Here is a 24,560-nt window from a genome sequence, read left to right on the forward strand (position 1 = left end):
CCCAAGTTAATTAAAAAAAAATAAAACGTATTGTTTTCATTGATGTGCAGTACCTACTCCTGTCCTCTCAGCGTCACTGTGGGCAATGATGCGCTGTTTTTCTGTACCCGTTATGCTTCCCTCCGGCAATGTTCGACTCCTCTCAATGTTTGTTTATACACTTTCTACACTTATATATCACAATCAAGATCCACGAAGGGTAAGCAATGAACAATTAATAACATATATACACAACCACAACTAATTTTGATAGTTATTCCACAGGACAAGAACATTGGAAGCAGTACGTAGTAGAGATGTCCGATAATATCGGACTGCCGATATCATCGGCCGATAAATGCTTTAAAATGTAATATCGGAAATTATCGGTTTCAAAATTATTGGTTTCAGAAAGTAAAATGTATGACTTTTTAAAACGCCGCTGTGTACACGGACGTAGTGAATGCCAAGCATACTTGGTCAACAGCCATACAGGTCACACTGAGGGTGGCCATATAAACAACTTTAACACTGTTACAAATATGCGCCACACTGTGAACCCACACCAAACAAGAATGACAAACACATTTCGGGAGAACATCCGCACCGTAACACAACAGAACAAATACCCAGAACCCCTTGAAGCACTAACTCTTCTAGGACGCTACAATATACACCCCCCGCTATCCCCTCCCAACCCCACCCACCTCAACCTCCTCATGCTCTCTCAGGGAGAGCATGTCCCAAATTCCAAGCTGCTGTTTTGAGGCATGTTAAAAAAAATTATGCAATTTGTGACTTCAATAATAAATATGGCAGTGCCATGTTGGCATTTTTTTTCCATAACTTGAGTTGATTTATTTTGGAAAACCTTGTTACATTGTTTAATGCATCCAGCGGGGCATCACAACAAAAGTAGGCATAATAATGTGTTAATTCCACGACTGTATATATCGGTTTCGGTTGATATCCGAATCGGTAATTAAGAGTTGGACAATATCGGATATCGGCAAAAAAGCCATTATCGGACATCTCTAGTACGTAGCCATTAGTATCGAGCTAAGATTAGCTAGTGGATTAGTCGCTACATTCGCATTCATAATCAATCAATCAATGTTTATTTATATAGCCCTAAATCACAAGTGTCTCAAAGGGCTGCACAAGCCACAACGTGATCCTCGGTACAGAGCCCATATAAAGGCAAGGAAAAACTCACCCCAGTGGGACGTCAATGTGAATGACTATGAGAAACCTTGGAGAGGACCATATATGTGGGTAACCCCGCCCTCTAGGGGAGACCAAATGCAATGGATGTCGAGTGGGTCTGACATAATATTGTGTAATCATATATAGATATGGTATCGTCTTTACAAACAAATGTATTTCTTAAATTAATTGATTAACCAGTCAGCAGTTAATTGAATTTCTAATTAAAATGTTTTATACAATTGCTTCCCTGATTGGATGGTAGAAATGGCTAGAAATAAATATTTGTACGCAGGAAAAGCAACAATCCGCTCCGATCTGTGTTGTGATGATAGGATTTGATTGATGGTGCATGATGTAAAAAAAAAACACCTGCTGGAGACATTTTTGTTCCAAATTTAATCTGATAAAGAGAAACAAATATATCCAAGAATGTTATAAGTTCAGGAATGTGCAAAAGAAACTTGCTCCTAGATGTCTGTCAGTACATACTTGCTGCAACTGAACTCCTGGTCACCTCAGGCTCCATTACGTGTAATTACACACATCCTGTACCTTTCCCATTTCCCTGAGTGACTCATGTCTGAGTTATGGTTTACCTAACGAGCTTTTCAATAATGAAGAAGTAAGATGAAGCCAAGAACGCCTTTTTCAGGGAGGGGCTGGAAATGACACAAAATGAAATATTCATTATTGACATTTTCTACTTTTTTACATTTTCAAAACAAGCTCTATGTCAAAAATTCTGATTATATTCTATAGTATGCTCAATGCTCGGATCTTTTAAAAAGGCTGCAAAAATATCCTGCAACACACATTCTTACAGTTTCTGCGGCATTTCCTGCTAAAAAATACCATCATCAATAAAAATAAAAAAAATCACTTGAACTAAAAATTTGGCCACAGTTTATATCATCATGTCCTCAACTGTACACAGTACAACCACAGGAATTTCTGAAAGAAAGTCTTCATAATACACACTTATTTTCTCAGCATGAGGTCCACACAGCAGAATCAGATTGGCAACACCCGTTTATATTCAATAGTTCTCACAAAAAGAGATATATAATAATCCCATATAGTAGTCCTTACTGAAAAAGAGGTTTCAATTTGTTGACTATTAAACTTTTTCTTCTGAATGTCCAAATTAGAAAGTTGCTTCCTTGACATATACTGTACATTTACAATAATATTATGAAGAACATAACACGTGTAAATCAAAACGTTTTTTTTTTTTTACAAATTGCACGTCTGTGTATCGTTTTTCTCTGACAGTTTGCGACCCAATAAAAAAACTCACCCTAAGTTTGGGAAACCCTGATGAATTCAAAACTACAAGACTATTGTTAAGAATACAGTCACTCACCAGCCAATTTTTTAGGCAACCCCAAGTAGAAACTTGGTTATAGGCATGCCCTTCATCATGATTTTTACTACCGTATTTTTCGGACTATAAATCGCAGTTTTTTTCGTAGTTTGGCCGGGGGAGCGACTTATATGTGAAATTATTGACACATTACCGTAAAATATCAAATATTATTATTTAGCTCATTCACGTAAGAGACTACGCCGGATAGTCGAACCTCGGATTCAGGAGGAACAGTGTGGTTTTCGTCCTGGTCGTGGAACTGTGGACCAGCTCTATACTCTCGGCAGGGTCCTTGAGGGTGCATGGGAGTTTGCCCAACCAGTCTACATGTGCTTTGTGGACTTGGAGAAGGCATTCGACCGTGTCCCTCGGGAAGTCCTGTGGGGAATGCTCAGAGAGTATGGGGTTTCGGACTGTCTGATTGTGGCGGTCCGCTCCCTGTATGCTCAGTGTCAGAGCTTGGTTCGCATTGCCGGCAGTAAGTCGGACACGTTTCCGGTGAGGGTTGGACTCCGCCAAGGCTGCCCTTTGTCACCGATTCTGTTCATAACTTTTATGGACAGAATTTCTAGGCGCAGTCAAGGCGTTGAGGGGATCCGGTTTGGTGGCTGCAGGATTAGGTCTCTGCTTTTTGCAGATGATGTGGTCCTGATGGCTTCATCTGGCCAGGATCTTCAGCTCTCACTGGATCGGTTCGCAGCTGAGTGTGAAGCAACTGGGATGAGAATCAGCACCTCCAAGTCCGAGTCCATGGTTCTCGCCCGGAAAAGGGTGGAGTGCCATCTCCGGGTTGGGGAGGAGATCTTGCCCCAAGTGGAGGAGTTCAAGTACCTCGGAGTCTTGTTCACGAGTGAGGGAAGAGTGGATCGTGAGATCGACAGGCGGATCGGTGCGGCATCTTCAGTAATGCGGACGCTGTATCGATCCGTTGTGGTGAAGAAGGAGCTGAGCCGGAAGGCAAAGCTCTCAATTTACCGGTCGATCTACGTTCCCATCCTCACCTATGGTCATGAGCTTTGGGTTATGACCGAAAGGACAAGATCACGGGTACAAGCGGCCGAAATGAGTTTCCTCCGCCGGGTGGCGGGGCTCTCCCTTAGAGATAGGGTGAGAAGCTCTGTCATCCGGGGGGAGCTCAAAGTAAAGCCGGTGCTCCTCCACATCGAGAGGAGCCAGATGAGGTGGTTCGGGCATCTGGTCAGGATGCCACCCGAGCGCCTCCCTAGGGAGGTGTTTAGGGCATGTCTGACCGGTAGGAGGCCACGAGGAAGACCCAGGACATGTTGGGAAGACTATGTCTCCCGGCTGGCCTGGGAACGCCTCGGGATCCCCCGGTAGGAGCTGGACGAAGTGGCTGGGGAGAGGGAAGTCTGGGCTTCCCTGCTTAGGCTGCTGCCCCCGCGACCCGACCTCGGATAAGCGGAAGAAGATGGATGGATGGATGGACGTAAGAGACTAGACGTATAAGATTTCATGGGATTTAGTGATTAGGAGTGACAGATTGTTTGGTAAACGTATAGCATGTTCTATATGTTATAGTTATTTGAATGACTCTTACCATAATATGTTACGTTAACATACCAGGCACGTTCTCAGTTGTTTATTTATGCCTCATATAACGTACACTTATTCAGCCTGTTCACTATTCTTTATTCCTCTTAAATTGCATTTCAAATGTCTAATCTTGGTGTTGGCTTTTATCAAATAAATTTCCCCAAAAAATGCGACTTGTACTCCAGTGCGACTTATATATGGTTTTTTCCTTCTTTATTATGCATTTTCGGCAGGTGCGACTTATACTCCGAAAAATACGGTATATTTATCATACATATTCTTATTAATTTCACAATTACGATGTTCCTAATAGATTGCCAAGTCACCCTATCTACGCCAGCCAAACGTGGCTTTAAAGGGGAATTTTTGGGGAAATGTTGCCAATTGTTCACAATCATAATGAAAGACATTACGACAAATGTATTTTTTTAATGCATTTTAAATTCTATTCTGCCTATGAAGCCCTTAAAAAACATCCAAACACCTCCATTAAGATGATGTCAGCATATATATAATGTAGTAACGGGCACATTTATAATAACATTTAATATTTATGTATTTTGATCATTTTAAGCATGTTAATTTAAAAAATGCATCACTATGTTAGCTTTTTTTTTTTTTAAACTACATCACTAATTACTACTCAGTGCAAACTTTATAAGAGCCAACAAACATAATGAATAATCACGTACTGTACAAGGTCTGCTGTCATTAGGATGCAGACTGCTAGGATGTTATAAATTCCCATTTAGATGAAGAATGACTCGTAATCCTCACAAAGAAAAGGGGGGTGGAACCAAGCGTCTTTTCGTGTCGTTCTCGCCATTTCCAGGTTCTAAATTGGCTGTCAAAATGTACCAACTTGTTGGAATATGTCCTTGTTCTTCTACTATCCAGGTGAGAGGCATGATTTATGATCTACAATAAAGTTTGACGAGCAAGGAAGCAGCTGATCAGTCGATCATGTCAACATTGGCACGCAAGCTGGTGATCACGGCGCCGCTATAAATAGTTTCTGTTTTAGCGCTTATAATAACAATATCACTAATACTTGTTTAATATTCAAGTCACGAAATGTAAACATTGTATTGTTTGGCGCTTTTTGGATGTTTTTTTATGGGGTTTTATAGACGAATTATAGGGCTGTAAGCATACTTTTATTTACATGTTAGAACGCATTAAAAAAATACATGTCTTTCATAATAATTGTGAACGATATGCAAAATTCCAAAAAAAAGGTCAGTTCCCCTTTAAGTGTTGAGTGAGTCATGTGACTTAGTGTCACGCTTTGGCCGTGATTGGGTGGTTTTATTTACAAAAAACAAAAGAAAATAGTGCACGTAAATGTTTTAGGGCGAACTTAAATAATTCTCTGGAACAACAACAAAAATGGAGAGCAGCTTTTTGTTTGTAGCTACAAGGTTGTCCTTTTTTTCTTCACAGAAAATTGGTGGAGGTCTTCAATGGAGCTTCAGTTTTTTTCGTCGGAGTACATCTCCTCAATTTTGTCTTTGTACATGTTGACGACAATAGGCCTCCTCAGCTTCATGGTGGGCCCTGCATGCACACACACACACACACACACACACACACACACACACACACACACACACACACAGAGACAGAAAGAAAGACGTAAACATTCCACCCGAAACTCAGTGTGATTTGATCTGCTTTAGAAAGCTGCTGGAATGTCGCCTGGAATGCCATGACCTTGATTGGAAGCTGATGAGGCCACGAAGGGCTGCGTTCCAGAAATGGTAAAAAAATAGTCTTTGGTTATAACTTTTGCAAAAATAAAGTGCTCTACCTGGTTTCAACCAGCGGAGGCACTACCGGTTCAGGCTTTACGAGGTCGTGGTCTAAAGAAAATGTCACTGTGGCCTGTTTACAACAGTGGCCCCATACCCTTGGTCCGGGGACCAGTAGCAGTGTGACGCGTTTGCTAACGAGCCGCCCAGAAACATAAATTAATTTATAACTGACCGCATTTTCTTTGACATAACTATCGTCTGTCCCGCTAGACCAGGGGTGCTCATTACGTCGATCGCGATCTACCGGTCGATCTCGGAGGGTGTGTCAGTCGATCACCAGCCAGGCATTAAAAAAATAGTCCTAAAAATGAGCGATCATAAATCTTCACTATGACGTCACTTTCGTCACTTGATTGACATTCACGGCACCCGAGGGTCTTCTGAGATGACGCTGGCTGCTGCCAGCTCATTAAAATTACCGACTGGAAGGCGAGAAACACTTTATTTCAACAGACTCTGGCGCCGTACCTGTCGTCAAAACTCCAAAGACCGACTGCACAGTTGCACAATAAAAGCTGTGCTTCATCCTGCCTGCGCTACCAAAATAAGAGTCTCAGAAAGCTGACGTGCACAAGCTAGCAAGCTACGGAGTTTGCCGACAATGTATTTCTTGTAAAGTGTATACAAAGGAGTACGGAAGCTGGACAAATAAGATGCCAAAAACCAACCACTTTCATGTGGTATTTGACAGAAAGGAGGACTTTTTTTCTCCTGCATTCGAAAATGCGGACGTTATCATCACCACTGTCTGATTCCAATCAATGCAAGTCATCAGAATCAGGTAATACACCAACTTATATTCTTGTCTTCATGAAAGAAAGGAATCTATTTGTGTTAAACATGCTTGTATTATCTTTAACCACCTTTAACTTGTTAACAATATTAACTATATGTGTTAAACATGCTTGTATTATCTTTAAACACCTTTAAGTTGTTAACAATATTAACTATATGTGTTAAACATGCTTGTATTATCTTTAACCACCTTTAACTTGTTAACAATATTAACTATATGTGTTAAACATGCTTGTTTTATCTTTAACCACATTTAAGTTGTTAACAATATTAACTATTTGTGTTAAACATGCTTGTATTATCTTTAACCACCTTTAACTTGTTAACAATATCAACTATATGTGTTAAACATGCTTGCCTTATCTTTAAACACCTTTAACTTGTTAACAATATTAACTATATGGATTAAACATACTTGTATTATCATTAAACACCTTTAATGTATTAACAATATTAACTATATGTGTTAAACATGCTTGCATTATCATTAAACACCTTTAACTTGTTAACAAAAACATATATTTCATAAATAAGTAAATATAAATGATATATATGAATGAGGTAGATCCCCACGACTTGATCAATTGAAAAGTAGCTCGCCTGCAGAAAAAGTGTGAGCACCCCTGAAATACACAGACTCAGATATAATAATACAAATAAAATAACATGCAGACCCATATAGAAGAGTAGGTTGGTGCATGACCTTAGCTCAGGACACATCGAGAAGAAAGTCATCATAGTAGTTAAATCAATCAATTAATGTTTATTTATGTAGCCCTAAATCACAAGTGTCTCAAAGGGCTGCACAAGCCACAACGACATCCGCGGTACAGAGCCCACATAAGGGCAAGGAAAAACTCACAACCCAGTGGGACGTCGATGTGAATGACTATGAGAAACCTTGGAGAGGACCGCATATGTCTTTTTTGAATGCTGGGGGAACAGTGCCAGAGGAAAGTGATACGTTTATAATATTTAGCACTGATGGGCCTAATAATACAAAAAGCTCCTTGATAAGTTTCCCAGGAAGTGGGTCAAGTAAACATGTTTGTTTTATCCCGTTTACACGCCGTAACAATTCCTCTAATGTTATTTCATCAAAAAGAGAGAGACTATTTTGGAGAGCAGTATCCATCGTATATACTCCTCCCCCCCTAACCCCGCCTCCTGGCCGCGCCCCCACCACACCCCCATCTCCCGAATTCGGAGGTCTCAAGGTTGGCAAGTATGCCTCCCAAGGCGGTCGCTCTCTGGACTTTACAGCGGCCAACTTCAGGACCCAGGACCGAGTGCTTCCGAGTGATGGAGCCCCCTTCTTTCCCGGTAACACATCCATCCTGTCAGGTCATCCGCAGACACCCAGGTGTGTCAATTGACAGTCAAGAAGGAAAGAGTCGGGTAGGAAAGCTAGGAAAAAACGTTCACCCCCCAGCCTCAGTGGTGAAAAACTGAAAAGTACTGAAGACTCTTGTTGACAAAGACGGTGAGGAGGGGAGAGTCACCTCCTATCTTTGCAACCTGAGCCAAACTTTGGATTTTGTGAAGCGTTCCACCCCTACTAAGACTTCAAAGACTTCTGCCTAAATATCTCAAGATCTCTGTGCAAAAGAGGATTGATATAGGTGCCACACCCCTGCTCACACTCACCGAGCTCCCCTCCAGGAATGGAGAAGTCTTTTCCCAGGATGACAAACTTTTGGACCTTCTGTGCGTTTGACGTGGCCTTGGCGTTGACACGCTCCATGCCTTCTTGGATGGCCTTGTAGACAGCTGGCTCCTTGTTGTCCATGATCTCGGACACCTTGGTGGCACTCACGCCAGTCTCTCGGCTGAATGTTATGGCCTCGTCGGTCAGCTGATCCGTTGGTTCGCCGTTTTCATTCACAGCACACTATGGCAGCAGACAATGAGTTCACTTTTTGAAACTATTCTAATTCCTGGAGTTATCAGCTTCACCAGCGGGCTCGCACTTACCTTGAGCGTGAGCAGCATGGAGAGGAACTTGCGTCTGTCGCCGATCAACATGGCGTTGCTGATGATGCCTACCTCAGCCTTCATTAAGTCCTCGATGGGCACAGGCGCCACGTTCTCACCTCCTGCTGTGATGATTATCTCTGTGGTTGGAGGCCAAACAAACACATCATCATCATCACCTGTTAAACGGGTTTTTTTATTTTTCATCAGACCACTGAGAAGTAGTCGTAATATTTAAACCTCTTTCTCATTGAATAAGTTGTTTTTCTGAAAAATTTATTCACAAAGAAGTACAGATTCATTCTCGCAAAAATGTGACTTGTCTTTTTATATTCTGATTTTGTTCCTGTAATATTAAATGTTATTCTTATAGACTTCAGAATATCCAAATGACATAATATATACAATTTAGATTTGTTTTAAAAAAAATTCAGATTTGTGTTTGTTTTTTAAATTTGGTTTCTTTATTCCAATAACCACTCTATTCTTAAAAATATTATTTTTTCATGATATATTCATAGCTTTATTCAGTGAATATTTATACTTTTATCATCAAGTAACATGTTTCTTAATTCACAAAGTTACTTTCAGTCTTCCGAAAAATTCTAACTTTCTCTCAATTATTTTTGTAAAAGATTGGCTCTATTCTAAAGCTGTCAAATAATAAATGTTTTTAATTTGATTATTCATGATAAATCGCGATTAATCACAGATGATTACTGTTATAATTAAATTTTGCTAAAGAAAAGACCCAAACATTTGTACACAAATGCAAATTTACTGTCAGAAGGTCATTTAGGAAGGTTTTAAACGTTTTACTTGAATGCATGTCATTTATTTGCATAAAACTTGGTCACAGTTTTATCTGAAGTTCTTCCAGGCTGTATTTTGGAGTGAAATTTGCCAGCGAGCACCATTATTGCCAACCCTCCCGAATTTTCCGGGAGACTCCCGAATTTCAGAGCCTCTCCCCAAAATCTCCCGGGACAACCATTCTCTCGAATTTCTCCCGATTTCCAGCCGGACTTAAGGCACGCCCCCTCCAGGTCCATGCGGACCTGAGTGAGGACAGCCTGTCGTCACGTCCGTTGGCAAGCACACCAGTCGGAGTCTTCTCACTAATTTTTGTATTGACATATCTTTGGATCTGATCACTGACCGCGAGCGGTGTGGTAAAAGAGTTTGTACGGTGAAAATAAATGATACATACATCATACTTGCCAACCCTCACAATTTTTCCGGGAGACTCCCGAATTTCAGTGCCCCTCCCGAAAATCTCCCGGGGCAACCATTCTCCCGAATTTCTCCCGGTTTTCACCTAGACGACATTATTGAGGGTGTACCGTGATGGCACTGCCTTTAGCATCCTCTACAACCCGCCGTCGCTTTTTCTCCATACAAACAGCGTGCCGGCACAGTCACGTGTTGTATGCGGCTTCCACGTAAGTGACTGCAAAGCATACCTGATCAACAGCCATACAAGTCACACTGAGGCCATATAAACAACTTTAACACTGTTACAAATATGCGCCACACTGTGAACCCACACCAAACAAGAATGACAAACACATTTCGGGAGAACATCCGCACTGTAACATAACATAAACACAACAGAACAAATACCCAGAACCCCTTACTGCCCTAACTCTTCCGGGCTACAATATACACCCCCCGCTACCACCAAACCCCACCCCCCATCTCCCGAATTCGGAGGTCTCAAGGTTGGCAAGTATGACATACATGATGATTATAATACATGATTAGTCTGAGCATGTACATGATTAATGCGATAGTTTTTTGTGATTAATCACAAGTTAACTTGGTAATTTTGACAACTGTACTTTAGTCACATAGTATTTTGACTTAGTTCACTTAAAATTGTGACTTTTTTCATAAAACTATATCCAGGTGATATAATAACTATATTCTTAGTTGTCTGTCTTCACAGTGGCCTTGATCAAAAATACAAATAATAATGCAGTAAAAAGTATTGTAATTACATTACTTGGGTTGTCACCTTTAATCCTCCCTGTGATGAACAGAAAGTTTTGCGCAACCTTTCCCACGTCGCCAGAGTGCAGCCATCCGTCCTGGTCCAATGCCTCATTTGTTTGGTCAGGCTTGTTTAGGTAGCCCATGAAGATGTTCCTCCCCCAGAAACAGATCTCTCCGTTTCCTTTGTCTTCTTTGTCTAGCTTCACCTTGCAGCCTGCCATTGCCTTCCCGCAGCTAGGAGGGCAGTTAAAAAAGAGTTAGCTTGTTTTGACAATAGGACAAAAACACCACATAAGTCAAAAAGAATGTGAGATGGTTCACAAATAGTTAGTGTGGACGTGAATTCACGCTTATTTACGAAGTTAAAATAGAAAAATCCTTGCGTCATACTTCTTTTCCAAAATCCTTTGATATTAAATGCTAACAAACATGCGGAACTATTGTTTACATGTTGTTTGGAATAATTTTTAAGGGAAAAATCTGTTATTGTGGTTCAAATACGTCCAAGATGGAGCTTATATGCTGACCTGCCGATCTGGTAGTCCGAATTTGTGGAGATGGTGTGTGGACCAGTGCTTTCACTCATGCCGTAAAGTTCCATCAATGGCATGTTGAGACTCATAAAATAATCCAGTGTGCCTTTGGAGATGGGGGCCGAGCCTGTAAACAAAGTCCTGCAGCGCCCAAGGCCCAGGGCAGCTTGCACCTTCTTGAAGACCACTTGGTTAGCCAGCATGAAGCCCCATGGAACACGATTTTCCCTGTCACCACAAATATTTGAATAATAAAGACAGGAATATACTGTACAGTGCTAGAAAGGCAGGCATGTCATTTGGGTCACTTGCTGAATTGGTCTGAAATCCCAAGGTATTTGAAAGATACCAAACCAAGAGCATGTCTTTCGTCTCACCCCTTCATGGCACTGTAGTTGTACTGCAATCCGATGGACTTGGCCCAGTCGGCCACACTCTTCTTTAGCGGAGACACCTTGGCTCCGGCAGCCTTCATTTTCTCCTGCATCTTCTCCCAAATGCGAGGAACTCCAAGGAACGAGGTGGGAGACACCTCTTTCAGCGTTGTTACCAATGAGCCCTTTAGGGAAAATCACATCTTGGTCAAGAACATTTCCGAACCATTTGGACAACATTGGCTAACCACACCTTGAGGGCATCCGGCTCTGCGAAATAGGTGGTGGCTCCAAACCTCATGGTTATGTACATGTCATTGACTTGTGCCGCCACGTGGCTGAGCGGTAGATAACTGACCACAATCTCCTCAGCGTATTTCAGGTTGACCTGTATTCCTGCTCTTTGGGCTGTCCATGTGAGCTACACACAAGGAAAGTACAAGTTGTTAGTTGTTTTTGAACTGAAGCATGGAGACATATTGATAAACCTCTGCCAGGAGTTCCTCAAATCAACCCCGTTGTCCAACAAGAAGGACAGTTCCACTATCTCGACTGGGTTGAATTAAAAAAGACCTCCTGCCTGAGTCCAGCCTTGAAGGGTGAGCTCATTTCCAGTCCTCGTATCTGTGATCTTGATTTTTGGTCACTACCTTTAAAGACCCTATGACTGTGGACACTACATCCGTCCTTCTGTATATCTCAAGATTCCTATTTTTCTCACTCTTGAACAAGACCGAAAGGTATTTGAATTTATCCGCTTGAGTCAGAACTCCAGTCCCGACTCAGAGAGCACACTCCACCCTTTTCCAAGTGGCAGTTAGGGCCACAGATTTAAAACTACAGTGTCTCATCTTAATCCAGATAATAGAGAAGGTTACAGCTTGACAACGCCATCTGGACCATGTCACCTCCAAGGAGCAGAGAGTGGAACATAAAGCCACCCAGCGGGACGCCCTCTACAATTTAAAAGCACCTACAAGTTCTGTCCATAAAGACGACAGTGTCTTCTGTTAACAACCGTCATTGCAAATGCGTACCGAAGTCCTGCTTAGAATGGACAGGAACTGAGTATGTTAGTCCCATAGGTGGAGCACGGTTTGAAATCCAAGTCCACAAAGTTATGGATGGACTGGTTGGAAAAACTGGTCCAGGGATTCAGGAAATTATATTCTGGATTCTCCTGTACTCTGGAATAAACTTTCCCAAAATGCTAAATCCCGTGATCCCATTGTAGTTTGAACATAGCCCCAGCTCTTGAAAAGTACTACCAGCCATCAGTTTTTTTTAAAGACAAATACAGCATTCTTTGTCAAAAATCAAAAAGACCAGTCACTCACGTTGTCGTGGCTCAACATGACTCCTTTTGGGGGCCCAGTGGCTCCTGACGTATAGATGAGGGTGCAGCATTCGTTAGCACGAAGACTGTTGATAGAATCGTCTAGGTCCTTGTCAGGGACATCCTCGCCCAGCTTCATGAAGTCTGCCCACTGAAGTAAAAGTGCATGTGAAACCGTTAAAGACCATGCCTGCATCCTCTTAAGAAACTGCAACCGTACCGTATAGAGGGATGGTAGTTGTTGCTGCAGCTCGCCTTTGTATTGGACGATTGCTTTAAGATGTGGCAGCTCATTTTGGATCTGTGGAAACAGATCAGTTAACAGGCGGGGTTGAGTCTGTGCCAGACCGCCATTGAGATCATACAAGCATTCCACACCTGCAGGATTTTATCAAGCTGCTTTTGGTTCTCCACGACCAGGATGTTGGCTTCTGAGTTTCGAGCGACATCCAGACAAGCTGGAGGTGTGTTGGTGGTGTAAATACCTGTTGCCAGGCCCCTGAAACACACATCGGGTCATTCAAGTAAGCAGATCGTAAAGAAACAGGACAATAACCTTAAGATTCATCAGTAATGTATATAATTTAATATAGTCATGTCATCTTGATAGTCATCTAACTGTCTAAGCAATGTAACAACATAGGGTTTTGATGTAAGCGATAAAATGTAGGGCCAAAAGATGTCAAGTCACTGTACACAGGTGCATTGTTGCACCTGCAAACAACACCTGTTGTTCAGTTTCTAGAGCCTTACCCGGCGAAAATGCAGCCCATGTCTGCGATGAACCACTCGGGGGCATTGAACCCCAGGATCCCCACACCATGGTATCGTTCCAGGCCCAGCTGAGAGAAGTCACAGAAGCATTTTTAATGGCACTTACGACACTTTGCCTCCGTTACTTTTGACCTACATCAAGTTTCGTAAGCTGTTTGTGGCACAAACACAGCCTTGAAACGGGATCTGTAATGCAAGCTGTAGATAACACACACCCATGAACAGTATTAGATTCCCTTGAGAGATGATGGTGATAGTTTAGGTGTAGCTCAGTAGGTTCTGGGCGGCCAGAATTCCCTGAATTGTTCTTCATTTCAAAGCAGCAAACAGGAAAAACAGAATTAAAATGCTGTTATTATATACAGCATAGATATTGAGTGAGTGTGACAGAGTGTTCTGATGCGATCCAGGTCATCTTACAGTAGTTTGTAATCCGTGTCTATAAATAAATACTAAGTAAATAAATACTTATAACACAATAGAATACAATATGTCTGACCGGTTGAGGGAACATGCAGGTGAGCTGGCGTCTGTCTGGTAGCTGTGTTGCTTACAAGCACGACAAAAGCGATTGACACTTGATAACATACTATGTGTGTGTGTGTGTGCACAGTTTCATACGGAATCTTAACGTTAGTTAATTCAGACGCTACAATTTCATTAGCAATTCTCAGTAGTTTAGTACTTCAATTCATTGTTGGCTTAAGAAGCGGTTTCATTTACTTAAAGTCAGTGAATCCAACTTAACGTTTTGTAAACACCTAGCATACCTTGCATACCGTACGTGTCTTGGAGGAATAGGCTATTTCAAGTATTCAATTAGTTTACAACGAGTTGTGGTCAATACTAAAGACTTAAGTCTTCAATAAAGTCAACTTACGAGTTTTCATTAACATTGAAGACTAAAAAAATCAAAGAATGTGGGGGCTATATTGATATTTGTTTTATTTTCTAAAAAGGCTACAGTGTTACCACAATTATCACAGGGGTTATGTGCGAGGTGAAATTCTGCAAATTAGGGAGGCTATTAATTTTATATGCATTTAAAGTCTTTATAAATCATCCACACAGCTTTTACACACACTTCATATGCTCCTAAAACACTCTAAAACCTACAACATTTTAATAGGAATGCTATTTCAAAATCCGCAATTCACCGAGACCAAAGTAAGGAGTGACGATGGAAGTTTACATATTTAAAGACAAAGCTTTGTGTAATTATTAGTTGTAAGTATCAACAATTGAGGTTTTGATCCTAGGCTGCATTTTTGACACCCCTGAGTTGAGAGCAGGGGTCGGCAACTTTCGGCTCCGGAGCCGCATGCGGCTCTTTGATCACTCTGATGCGGCTCAGCTGCATACTTGCCGACCTTCCCGATTTTCCGGGGGAGACTTCCGGATTTCGGTGCCTCTCGCAGAAAATTCCCGGGATTAATATTCTCCGATTTTCACCCTAACAATATTAATAAGGGGGTGCCATGATGGTACAGCATTTGGCGTCCTCTACAATCTTTACAAAAATCATGCCAGCCCAGTCTTTTGTTATATGCATCTTCTACTTCAACACGTAAGTGACAGCAAGGCATACTTGTTCAACAGCCACACAGGTTACACTGACGGTGGCCATATAAAACAACTTTAACACTCTTACTAATAATGCGACCAAACAAGAATGACAAACACATTTCGGGAGAACATCTGCACCTTAACACAACATAAACACAACAGAACAAATACCTAGAATCCCATGCAGCCCTGACTCTTCCGGGCTACTTTAAAAAAAATGTATACCACCACCGTCAGTGTAACCTGTGTGGTTGTTGAGCAGGTATGAATTACTTTCACTTACATGAGCAAGCAGAAGCCTTAAACAACGTGTGGCAGGGCCGCCACGCTAGTTGTAATGGGCGCTAAATGCCGCACCATCACGGCGGCACGTTCGAGAGAAAAGTTGCACCGAAATTCGTAGTCTGCCGGAAAAATCAAGAGGGTGATGATGTCAAGCGCCATTCATTTAAAACTCGTGGGCCGCACTAACATTTAATTTTCATTTTAAGGTGTGGGCCGCGTGTCTGAGACCCTTGGTTTATACATTGCGCAAAGCAAAAATAAAACTTTGTATGTAGTGTTATTTCATTTTATATATCAAAAGATTTTTGTGGCTCCCATTGTTTTTTTTAATTTGTGAAACTGGTCAAAATGGCTCTTTGAGTGGTAAAGGTTGCTGACCCCTGGTTTAGAGTCTTCAGTGAACCTAACAAAACTGTTTTCCTAAACATCAAACATGATTTAGTCTTCAACTAACATCACGTACGTGTTTTCGTAAACACTAAAAAGGGTTTTGTCTTCTGTAAACCTAATTTACAAGGTTTTGTAAACATCTTGAGCCTAACATTCTTACTTTGTAAATACTGAAAAATGTAGTCTTCAACAACCCTAATCATGTAAATGTTAAGGGAGTCATTGACAAATGTGTCTTCAAGGTACTTAATGTACATATTATGCTATAAAAGACTACTTAGTCGTCAAATAAAGCCGATGTACGCGTTTTCGTAATACTGAATACGATTTAGAGTCACGTTGTTTTTTGTAAACATTGAAGCTCATATAAAGTCTTGAATGAGGCTAATGTACGCGTTTATATGCTAAAGACGATGATAACAAAGAAGATTCAAAGTGCTTAATTAACCAAACATACATATTTTCGTAAGAAGTGAGGACATTAAAGTTTTGGATGATCTTAATGTACGCGTTTTTTATTATTTTGTCCTCAACTAACCTTATGGTCGTATTTTTGTACGCCTCAAAGAGATAGCGATTTATTCTTTAATGAACCCAATGTATGTGTTTTTGTCAATGATTTAGAGTCTTCAGTGTTCTAATTTTGTAAGAACTTAGGAGTGTTTAACGACCCAAGCTTTGTAGTAAACTTTGCAGAATAATTTATCCTTAACTAACAACGTGCATGTATTATTGCAAACATCAAAGATAACTATTACGTATTTTTGTAAATCCTAAAAACATTAAAGTTGTACACTTTGAACATTGAAGATCATTTTGTCTTCAACTAACCTCATGGTCGTATTTTTGTACGCGTCGAAGAGAGAGCGATTTATTCTCCAGTGAACCCAATCTACGTGTTCTGTAAACGATGTGGAGTCTTCCGTCCACATAACGTTTTTATTTTTGGTAAACACTAAGCAGGCATGTGATTTTTCCGTCTAAAGTCGGAATTCCGTCTTTTTTAATCTCGGGAAAGAAAAAAAAATTTATCTCCCGTTTTTCCGGGTTTTTTTCCGACCCTAAATCAAGATTCGAGACGTAGTTTATATTACGCCGTAGTTGATTGGTCGATATGTTCCTTGTGACCAATCAGGACATCTGTTATGAATGATGACGTTAATAAAGTCATCATTCATAATGGTTATTACCGCCATTTTCCATATGTAAACGATGTTGATTCTCGAGAGAAAGGACGCTTTAGGAGTAAAAGAAATTGATAAACATGTCAAAAATAAGTTTCGATGGGACTGGATGGAAAGGGAAATCGCTGATACTGTTGGGAAGAAGGAAGTTACGACTTTGTTCGGTGATTTTATTCGGAAAATCGATCGTCCCGGAAAGGTTTTGTGCACGTGGTGTCATGATAATATTGACTATGGATCACGAGGTTTCAAGGCTTTGGAAGTATGATCTAGAGCAGATGGAAGTGGAGAGAGAGTCCAAGAGGCAGAAGTTGGCAGTGAAATCCAAAAAAGAAGCTACAAAAGCAGAGACCAAAAGGAAAATGCAGGCTGCTCAGAAATTTGCAAGGAAAGCTCATGTTAGGGCTCTCCGAGAAAGCTAATGTGTGAAGTGAACTGAAGTAATGTGGTAATACTGTAAATAAACTGTAGATAATAACACTGATCAATGTGACACCTGTGGATGTGAAATGAACACAAGATGTAAATATTAGTGACTAAATACTGTTGGGACTGAACCATATACAGTGATTCATTAGGATAATTGGGTTATGTATGTTCTATTAATGATGTTTTCATGTCTTTAAACACTAAAATGGTGCTGTCTTTGTTAATTTTAGCATGTTAAATTGGTGAAAAACCAGGAGCTTCGGGGGCCTTCGTCCCCCAGACCCCCGGAAATTTTTTCAGTCTTTTTCATTGTGGTCAAATCACTTCAAGAGTGAACTTAAAGAGTGTTCAGTGACACTTGAAGATTTTGTCTTCAACCTACCTTCAGCATCAAATACAAAGAATGTTCAAGGTACATACTTTGGTAAACGGGACATTTTAAAGTCAAAGCTTAAAGTTTTTGTAAATATTGAAGACACTTTACTGTTTGCTGAACTTGTGTACACAATTTTTTTTTTTCAACTAACCTTTTGCAAATATATTTATTTGCATCAAAGACAAATGTACGCATCGAACCTGACGTACATTTTATTGGGGTTTTGTAATTATTCAGAAGAATATAAGATAGCATTAACAGTAACAGTAGAAGAAAGCCTCCAGACGTGTGTGTTAGTCCAAAAGTAATTTCTGTTTAATGCAAACAAACCTTCAGAAAGCTCTTGGCGGCCGCTCGACACTGCTCGTAGTACTGCCTCCAGCTCAGCGTCACCCACTGGCCGTCGTCCTTGTGGGCCAAGGCCGGGTGATCCCCGAAGCTCTGCACCGTCTCCAGGAACGCCTGATGCACGGTGAGGGGAGTCTCCGCCGCAGGTCCCGTGTCTTCCATCCTCAGCCTTACCGCCTTGTCCCTGCTGGTGGTCCACAGCTGCTCGGCCGGAGCCAGGGCGGTCGTCGCGGCAACCTGCGGCCTCAGCGGTATGGCCTTTGGCTCTTGGGGGCAACAGGGGCAGCTGCATTTACCCGCCATTGATGACTACTCACACTGGGACGACTACAGTGAGGAGTGACACAGGTGAGCAGGCATGGCTGGACTTCCCCGTGTGGGTGTGTTAAATGGCCAGGGAGGCGAGGTCTTGTTGATACCTGAGATACAGCAGGAAGATATGCAGCTCGCATGCATACTTGCTTGTCAGGTTTGAAGAATGAAGCCATTTTATTTACTTTGCATTTGTTTGGCGTACCTGCAAATGCTTTGGCTGTAAGTCCAATAAGGTAGCCAAAATATTAGGAAGATTCATTAGTTTCACACCACTGTGAGCTACAACTTGTTAGATTAAAGTGTGTGTTATTGTTGATAATATTATTTTGTATTTGGTGTGCCAGTGTGCATCATTTTCCATTGAGTACATAATTGTGTATCCTTGCCTTTGAAGCTCAAAAAGCAAGTTGCATATGTGCAGAAAAGCTCTTTCTGAAGTGGGTCAATAGTCGACAAACCTGCTGCATTTTTTCCCTGCGACTAATGCTTGAAGGGAAATAATTGTGTTGTTTTTTTGTCTTAAAGGATTGGAGTCTTTAAACATTTTTATACTCATTACCCATTTTGTAGTCAGGTGCATTAGCAACTAAGTTAATCTTGGTCCCTGTGTGTGTGTGTGTGTGTGTGTGTGTGTGTGTGTGCGTGTGTGCGTGCGTGCGTGCGTGCGTGTGCGTGTGTGCGTGCCTATAAAACTTTAGATGCATATGGTATTTAGTGCCAGCAGAATTTCACAGGGTTTTTTTGTGATTTTTTTTCAATAACATTACACAATAACTTGTGATTTTATGAATTTTCTATCAATGTTTTAAGCTTTCCTTGCAACTAGAGATGTCCAATAATATCGCGTTGCCGATATTTGCGGCCGATAAATGCTTTAAAATGTAATATCGGAAATTATCGGTATCGGTTCGGAAATTATCGGTATCGGTTTCAAAAAGTAAAATGTATGACTTTTTCAAATGCCGCTGTGTACACGGACGTAGGGAGAAGTACAGAGCGCCGATAAACCTTAAAGGCACTGCCTTTACCTGCCGGCCCAATCACATAATATCTACGGCTTTTCACACACACAAGTGAATGCAAGACGTACTTGGTCAACAGCCATACAGGTCACACTGAGGGTGGCCATATAAACACATTAACACTGTTACAAATATGCGCCACACTGTGAACCCACACCAAACAAGAATGACAAACACATTTCGGGAGAACATCCGCACCGTAACACAACATAAACACAACAGAACAAATACCCAGAACCCCTTGCAACACTAACTCTTCCGGGATGCTACAATATACACCCCCCGCTACCCCCTACCCCCCACCTCAACCCCGCCTACCTCAACCTCCTCATGCTCTCTCAGGGAGTGCACGTCCCAAATTCCAAGCTGCTGTTTTGAGGCATGTTAAAAAAAGTAATGCACTTTGTGACTTCAATAATAAATATGGCAGTGCCATGTTGGCATTTTTTTCCCCATAACTTGAGTTCATTCATTTTGGAAAACCTTGTTACATTGTTTAATGCATCCAGCATGAATTGATTAACGTGGACACCGACTTAAACAAGTTGAAAAACGTATTCGGGTGTTACCATTTAGTGGTCAATTGTACGGAATATGTACTGTACTGTGCAATCTACTAATAAAAGTTTCAATCAATCAAAAAAAAGCGGGGCATCACAACAAAATTAGGCATAATAATGTGTTAATGTGTTCCACGACTGTATACATCGGTATTGGTTGATATCGGAATCGGTAATTAAGAGTTGGACAATATCTGAATATCGGCAAAAAAGCCATTATCGGACATCTCTACTTGTAACCTTAACCTAAAACAATTTGAAAAAAAATACTGTATTGTTGTTTTACTCATTTTAAACCGCACAGACTTTTAAAAAAAAATAGACACTAGATGGCAATAAATGCAGATATTTAGAGCTCATCGACAAATTACTCTACTGTTTAATCAAGTTATAACTAATAATAGTAATAACTATTCATATATACAGAAAGAAGGAAAGAAAGTGGTGTCTGCAACTTGTGTCGTTTATTTTATTAATATAATGTGCTTTTCTTCATGAGTATAACTTTTCAATCAACATTATCACCTTTTGTCACTGATTGGCTACTTTTTGGTGACACTTTTAAAATGTGATTTTCTTTGTTAAATGCAATTTATGTTACTTAGTATAGTTCTTTGCCTAAAAGGGTCTACACTGGGTCATTAGAATCATGTGATCTCCCCAACCAATCAGTGGAAAAGGGTACTGTTAATAATAAACATATGTCATAAAGTAACATTTATACTTAAATATAAGGGTTGGAATATATTGGTGTATACATTTAATCCTCATTTATTGTTTTGTAAAATATTACCCCAAAAATTGTGTACAATATTTCAGTTATGTTTGTCATTTTGATTTAAAAAAGCAGAATAAACAAATAAAATATATGTAATAAAATAAAAGTGTACTTTCTACATCATTAATATCAATATAATACAAATTAAATGCATAATTAACAAACATTAATTAGTTTTGTAATGTTATATTAATATTTTCCGACTGTTTAAAAAAATATATTTTGTGTAAAATAAATAATGTAATACAAATGTTGATTTAAATATAAAAAAAGAGACCTTGTTACCTGGTTTGGGTCCCTCTTGTGCTCCAGCTTCATGTGTCCCCCTTCTGGGCGCTAAAGCCGTGTCAATGGTGAGACTAGAGAAGGCCAGAGGGTCCCCATTGTGGTGTGGCATGCTGGGAATGAAGACATGTTGAAAACATATGTGCTGATGGGGATGTTTGGCGTCCGTGGCGAGTACCTTGTCACGTGGGCCGCCGCCATGTTGCTCAGCGCAGCATCACCCATCTTCACTTGTCTGCTGCGACACAAAATTTGAGCATTAATGTCCCGATGAAGGACTCTGCTCTTTTATACGAGTCACGTTGCAACACTGAACCATCTTTGTGTCGAAACGTTGTGGAGTTCCGGGCCAGACGCCGTTGGGACATCTTTGTCATGCAACCTCCAGGCTTCAATCACCTTTGGCCCAAATACTAGTGAAGCCCAAACATATACTTTGTCAAAGTGCCAGAAGAGCCTCTGGCATGTTTATGTCCTCCTTAGGGAGGAATGGCGCCATCTACTGGTCAGTCAGACTGCAACAAAGTGGTCACAGTTATTCACCAGGAATGCGCTAATCAAAAAATATATTTGATCAAGTCTCCTATAGGTCAACAACATTGTCATTAACAACTGTGGCTGTAGGCAACCTCCTGCTTTTAAAAAAAAATCCATCCATCCATCCATCCATCTTCTTCCGCTTATCCGAGGTCGGGTCGCGGGGGCAGCAGCCTAAGCAGGGAAGCCCAGACTTCCCTCTCCCCAGCCACTTCGTCCAGCTCTTCCTGTGGGACCCGAGGCGTTCCCAGGCCAGCCGGGAGACATAGTCTTCCCAACGTGTCCTGGGTCTTCCCCGCGGCCTCCTACCGGTCGGACGTGCCCTAAACACCTCCCTAGGGAGGCGCTCGGGTGGCATCCTGACCAGATGCCCGAACCACCTCATCTGGCTCCTCTCGATGTGGAGGAGCAGCGGCTTTACTTTGAGCTCCCCCCGGATGGCAGAGCTTCTCACCCTATCTCTAAGGGAGAGCCCCGCCACCCGGCGGAGGAAACTCATTTCGGCCGCTTGTACCCGTGATCTTGTCCTTTCGGTCATAACCCAAAGCTCATGACCATAGGTGAGGATGGGAACGTAGATCAACCGGTAAATTGAGAGCTTTGCCTTCCGGCTCAGCTCCTTCTTCACCACAACGGATCGATACAGCGTCCGCATTACTGAAGACGCCGCACCGATCCGCCTGTCGATCTCACGATCCACTCTTCCCCCACTCGTGAACAAGACTCCGAGGTACTTGAACTCCTCCACTTGAGGCAAGATCTCCCCCCCAACCCGGAGATGGCACTCCACCCTTTTCCGGGCGAGAACCATGGACTCGGACTTGGAGGTGCTGATTCTCATCCCAGTCGCTTCACACTCGGCAGCAAACCGATCCAGTGAGAGCTGAAGATCCTGGCCAGATGAAGCCATCAGGACCACATCATCTGCAAAAAGCAGAGACCTAATCCTGCAGCCACCAAATCAGATCCCCTCAACGCCTTGACTGCGCCTAGAAATTATGTCCATAAAAGTTATGAACAGAATCGGTGACAAAGGGCAGCCTTGGCGGAGTCCAACCCTCACTGGAAACGTGTCCGACTTACTGCCGGCAATGCGGACCAAGCTCTGGCACTGAGCATACAGGGAGCGGACTGCCACAATCAGACAGTCCGATACCCCATACTCTCTGAGCACTCCCCACAGGACTTCCCGAGGGACACGGTCGAATGCCTTCTCCAAGTCCACAAAACACATGTAGACTGGTTGGGCAAACTCCCATGCACCCTCAAGGACCCTGCCGAGAGTATAGAGCTGGTCCACAGTTCCACGACCAGGACGAAAACCACACTGTTCCTCCTGAATCCGAGGTTCGACTATCCGGCGTAGCCTCCTCTCCAGTACACCTGAATAGACCTTACCGGGAAGGCTGAGGAGTGTGATCCCACGATAGTTAGAACACACCCTCCGGTTCCCCTTCTTAAAAAAATCAATTCCACAATATTTAGGTATCCCCATTTATCAAATGCAGCAATTTATCATTTATCTACAGCAGTGATTCTCAAGCGGGTTCCATTTAGACGTATCCCAAAGAGTCGTCAACTAATTTTATTTGATTCATTATTTAAGTACAGTGTTTTATTTTCCTATATTCAAACACAGTGTTACTGTTCAAACTGTGGCCAAAAATATTAAATATACTTGTTAAATAAAACCTCTGACTTGTTTTTAATGAATACTTAGGCCTACTAAGCTACTGTATTTTAATGTTGGTCATTATGTTGGTACATGGAGAGCCAAGTGTTTTCTGAAAAGGTGCATGGTGAAAAAAGTTTGAGAACCAATGCAGCTGAGATAGGCTCCAGCACCACCCGCGACCCCCAAAGGGATAAGCGATGGAAAATGGATAGATGGATGATCTACAGCAGTGTTTTTCAACCTTTTTTGAGCCAAGGCACATTTTTTGCGTTGAAAGAATCCGGAGGCACACCACCAGCAGAAATCATAAACTCAGTTGACAGTAAAAAGTCGTTGCAATTGTTGGATATGACTTTAAACCATAACCAACCATGCATCACTGTAGCTCTTGTCTCAAAGTAGGTGTACTGTCACCACCTGTCACATCACCCCCTGACTTATTTGGAGTTTTTTGCTGTTTTCCTGTGTGTAGTGTTTTAGTTCTTGTCTTGCGCTCCTATTTTGGTGGCTTTTTCTCTTTTTTGGGTATTTTCCTGTAGCAGTTTCATGTCTTATATTTCCCGCGTCTACTTTGTTTTAGCAATCAAGAATATTTCAGTTGTTTTTATCCTTCTTTGTGGGGACATTGTTGATAGTCATGTCATGTTCGGATGTACATTGTGGACGCCGTCTTTGCTCCACAGTAAGTCTTTGCTGTCGTCCAGCATTCTGTTTTTGTTTACCTTATAGCCAGTTCAGTTTTACTTTCATTCTGCATAGCCTTCCTTAAGCTTCAATGCCTTTTCTTAGCGGCACTCACCTTTTGTTTATTTTTGGTTTAAGCATAAGACACCTTTTTACCTGCCTTTACAAAGCAATTAGCTGCCGGCTGCTACCTAGTGATATGGAAGAGTATTACATGGTTACTCTGCCGAGCTCTAGACAGCACCAACACTCAACAACAACACATCATTTGCAGACTATAATTACTGGTTAGCAAAAAATATTTTTAACCCAAATATGTGAAATTAGATAATCTCCCACGGCACACCAGTGTGCCGCGGCACAGTGGTTGAAAAACACTGATCTACAGTATCAAAGATGGCTGTCGGTCATTGTATCTACCTC

The 24,560-nt window shown here is 41.6% G+C and overlaps 1 protein-coding gene across 1 annotated transcript; it reads right to left on the reverse strand.

The window, feature by feature from the left end:
* Positions 1–3,601: 3,601 nt before the first annotated feature.
* On the reverse strand, positions 3,602–22,009 carry LOC133619396 (long-chain-fatty-acid--CoA ligase ACSBG2-like). The gene is made up of 14 exons (XM_061980382.2): positions 21,420–22,009; positions 21,242–21,354; positions 18,264–18,547; positions 13,683–13,771; positions 13,308–13,428; positions 13,150–13,230; positions 12,931–13,080; positions 11,847–12,014; positions 11,597–11,778; positions 11,214–11,447; positions 10,709–10,920; positions 8,692–8,831; positions 8,365–8,608; positions 3,602–5,665 (listed from the first exon to the last, which is right to left on the reverse strand). The coding sequence occupies exons 1-14, from the start codon at positions 21,464–21,466 to the stop codon at positions 5,580–5,582; spliced, it is 2,151 nt and encodes a 716-aa protein (XP_061836366.1). The 5' UTR covers positions 21,467–22,009; the 3' UTR covers positions 3,602–5,579.
* Positions 22,010–24,560: the final 2,551 nt, after the last annotated feature.

This window comes from Nerophis lumbriciformis, linkage group LG20, assembly GCF_033978685.3.
Source record: "Nerophis lumbriciformis linkage group LG20, RoL_Nlum_v2.1, whole genome shotgun sequence".
NCBI lineage: Eukaryota > Metazoa > Chordata > Actinopteri > Syngnathiformes > Syngnathidae > Nerophis > Nerophis lumbriciformis.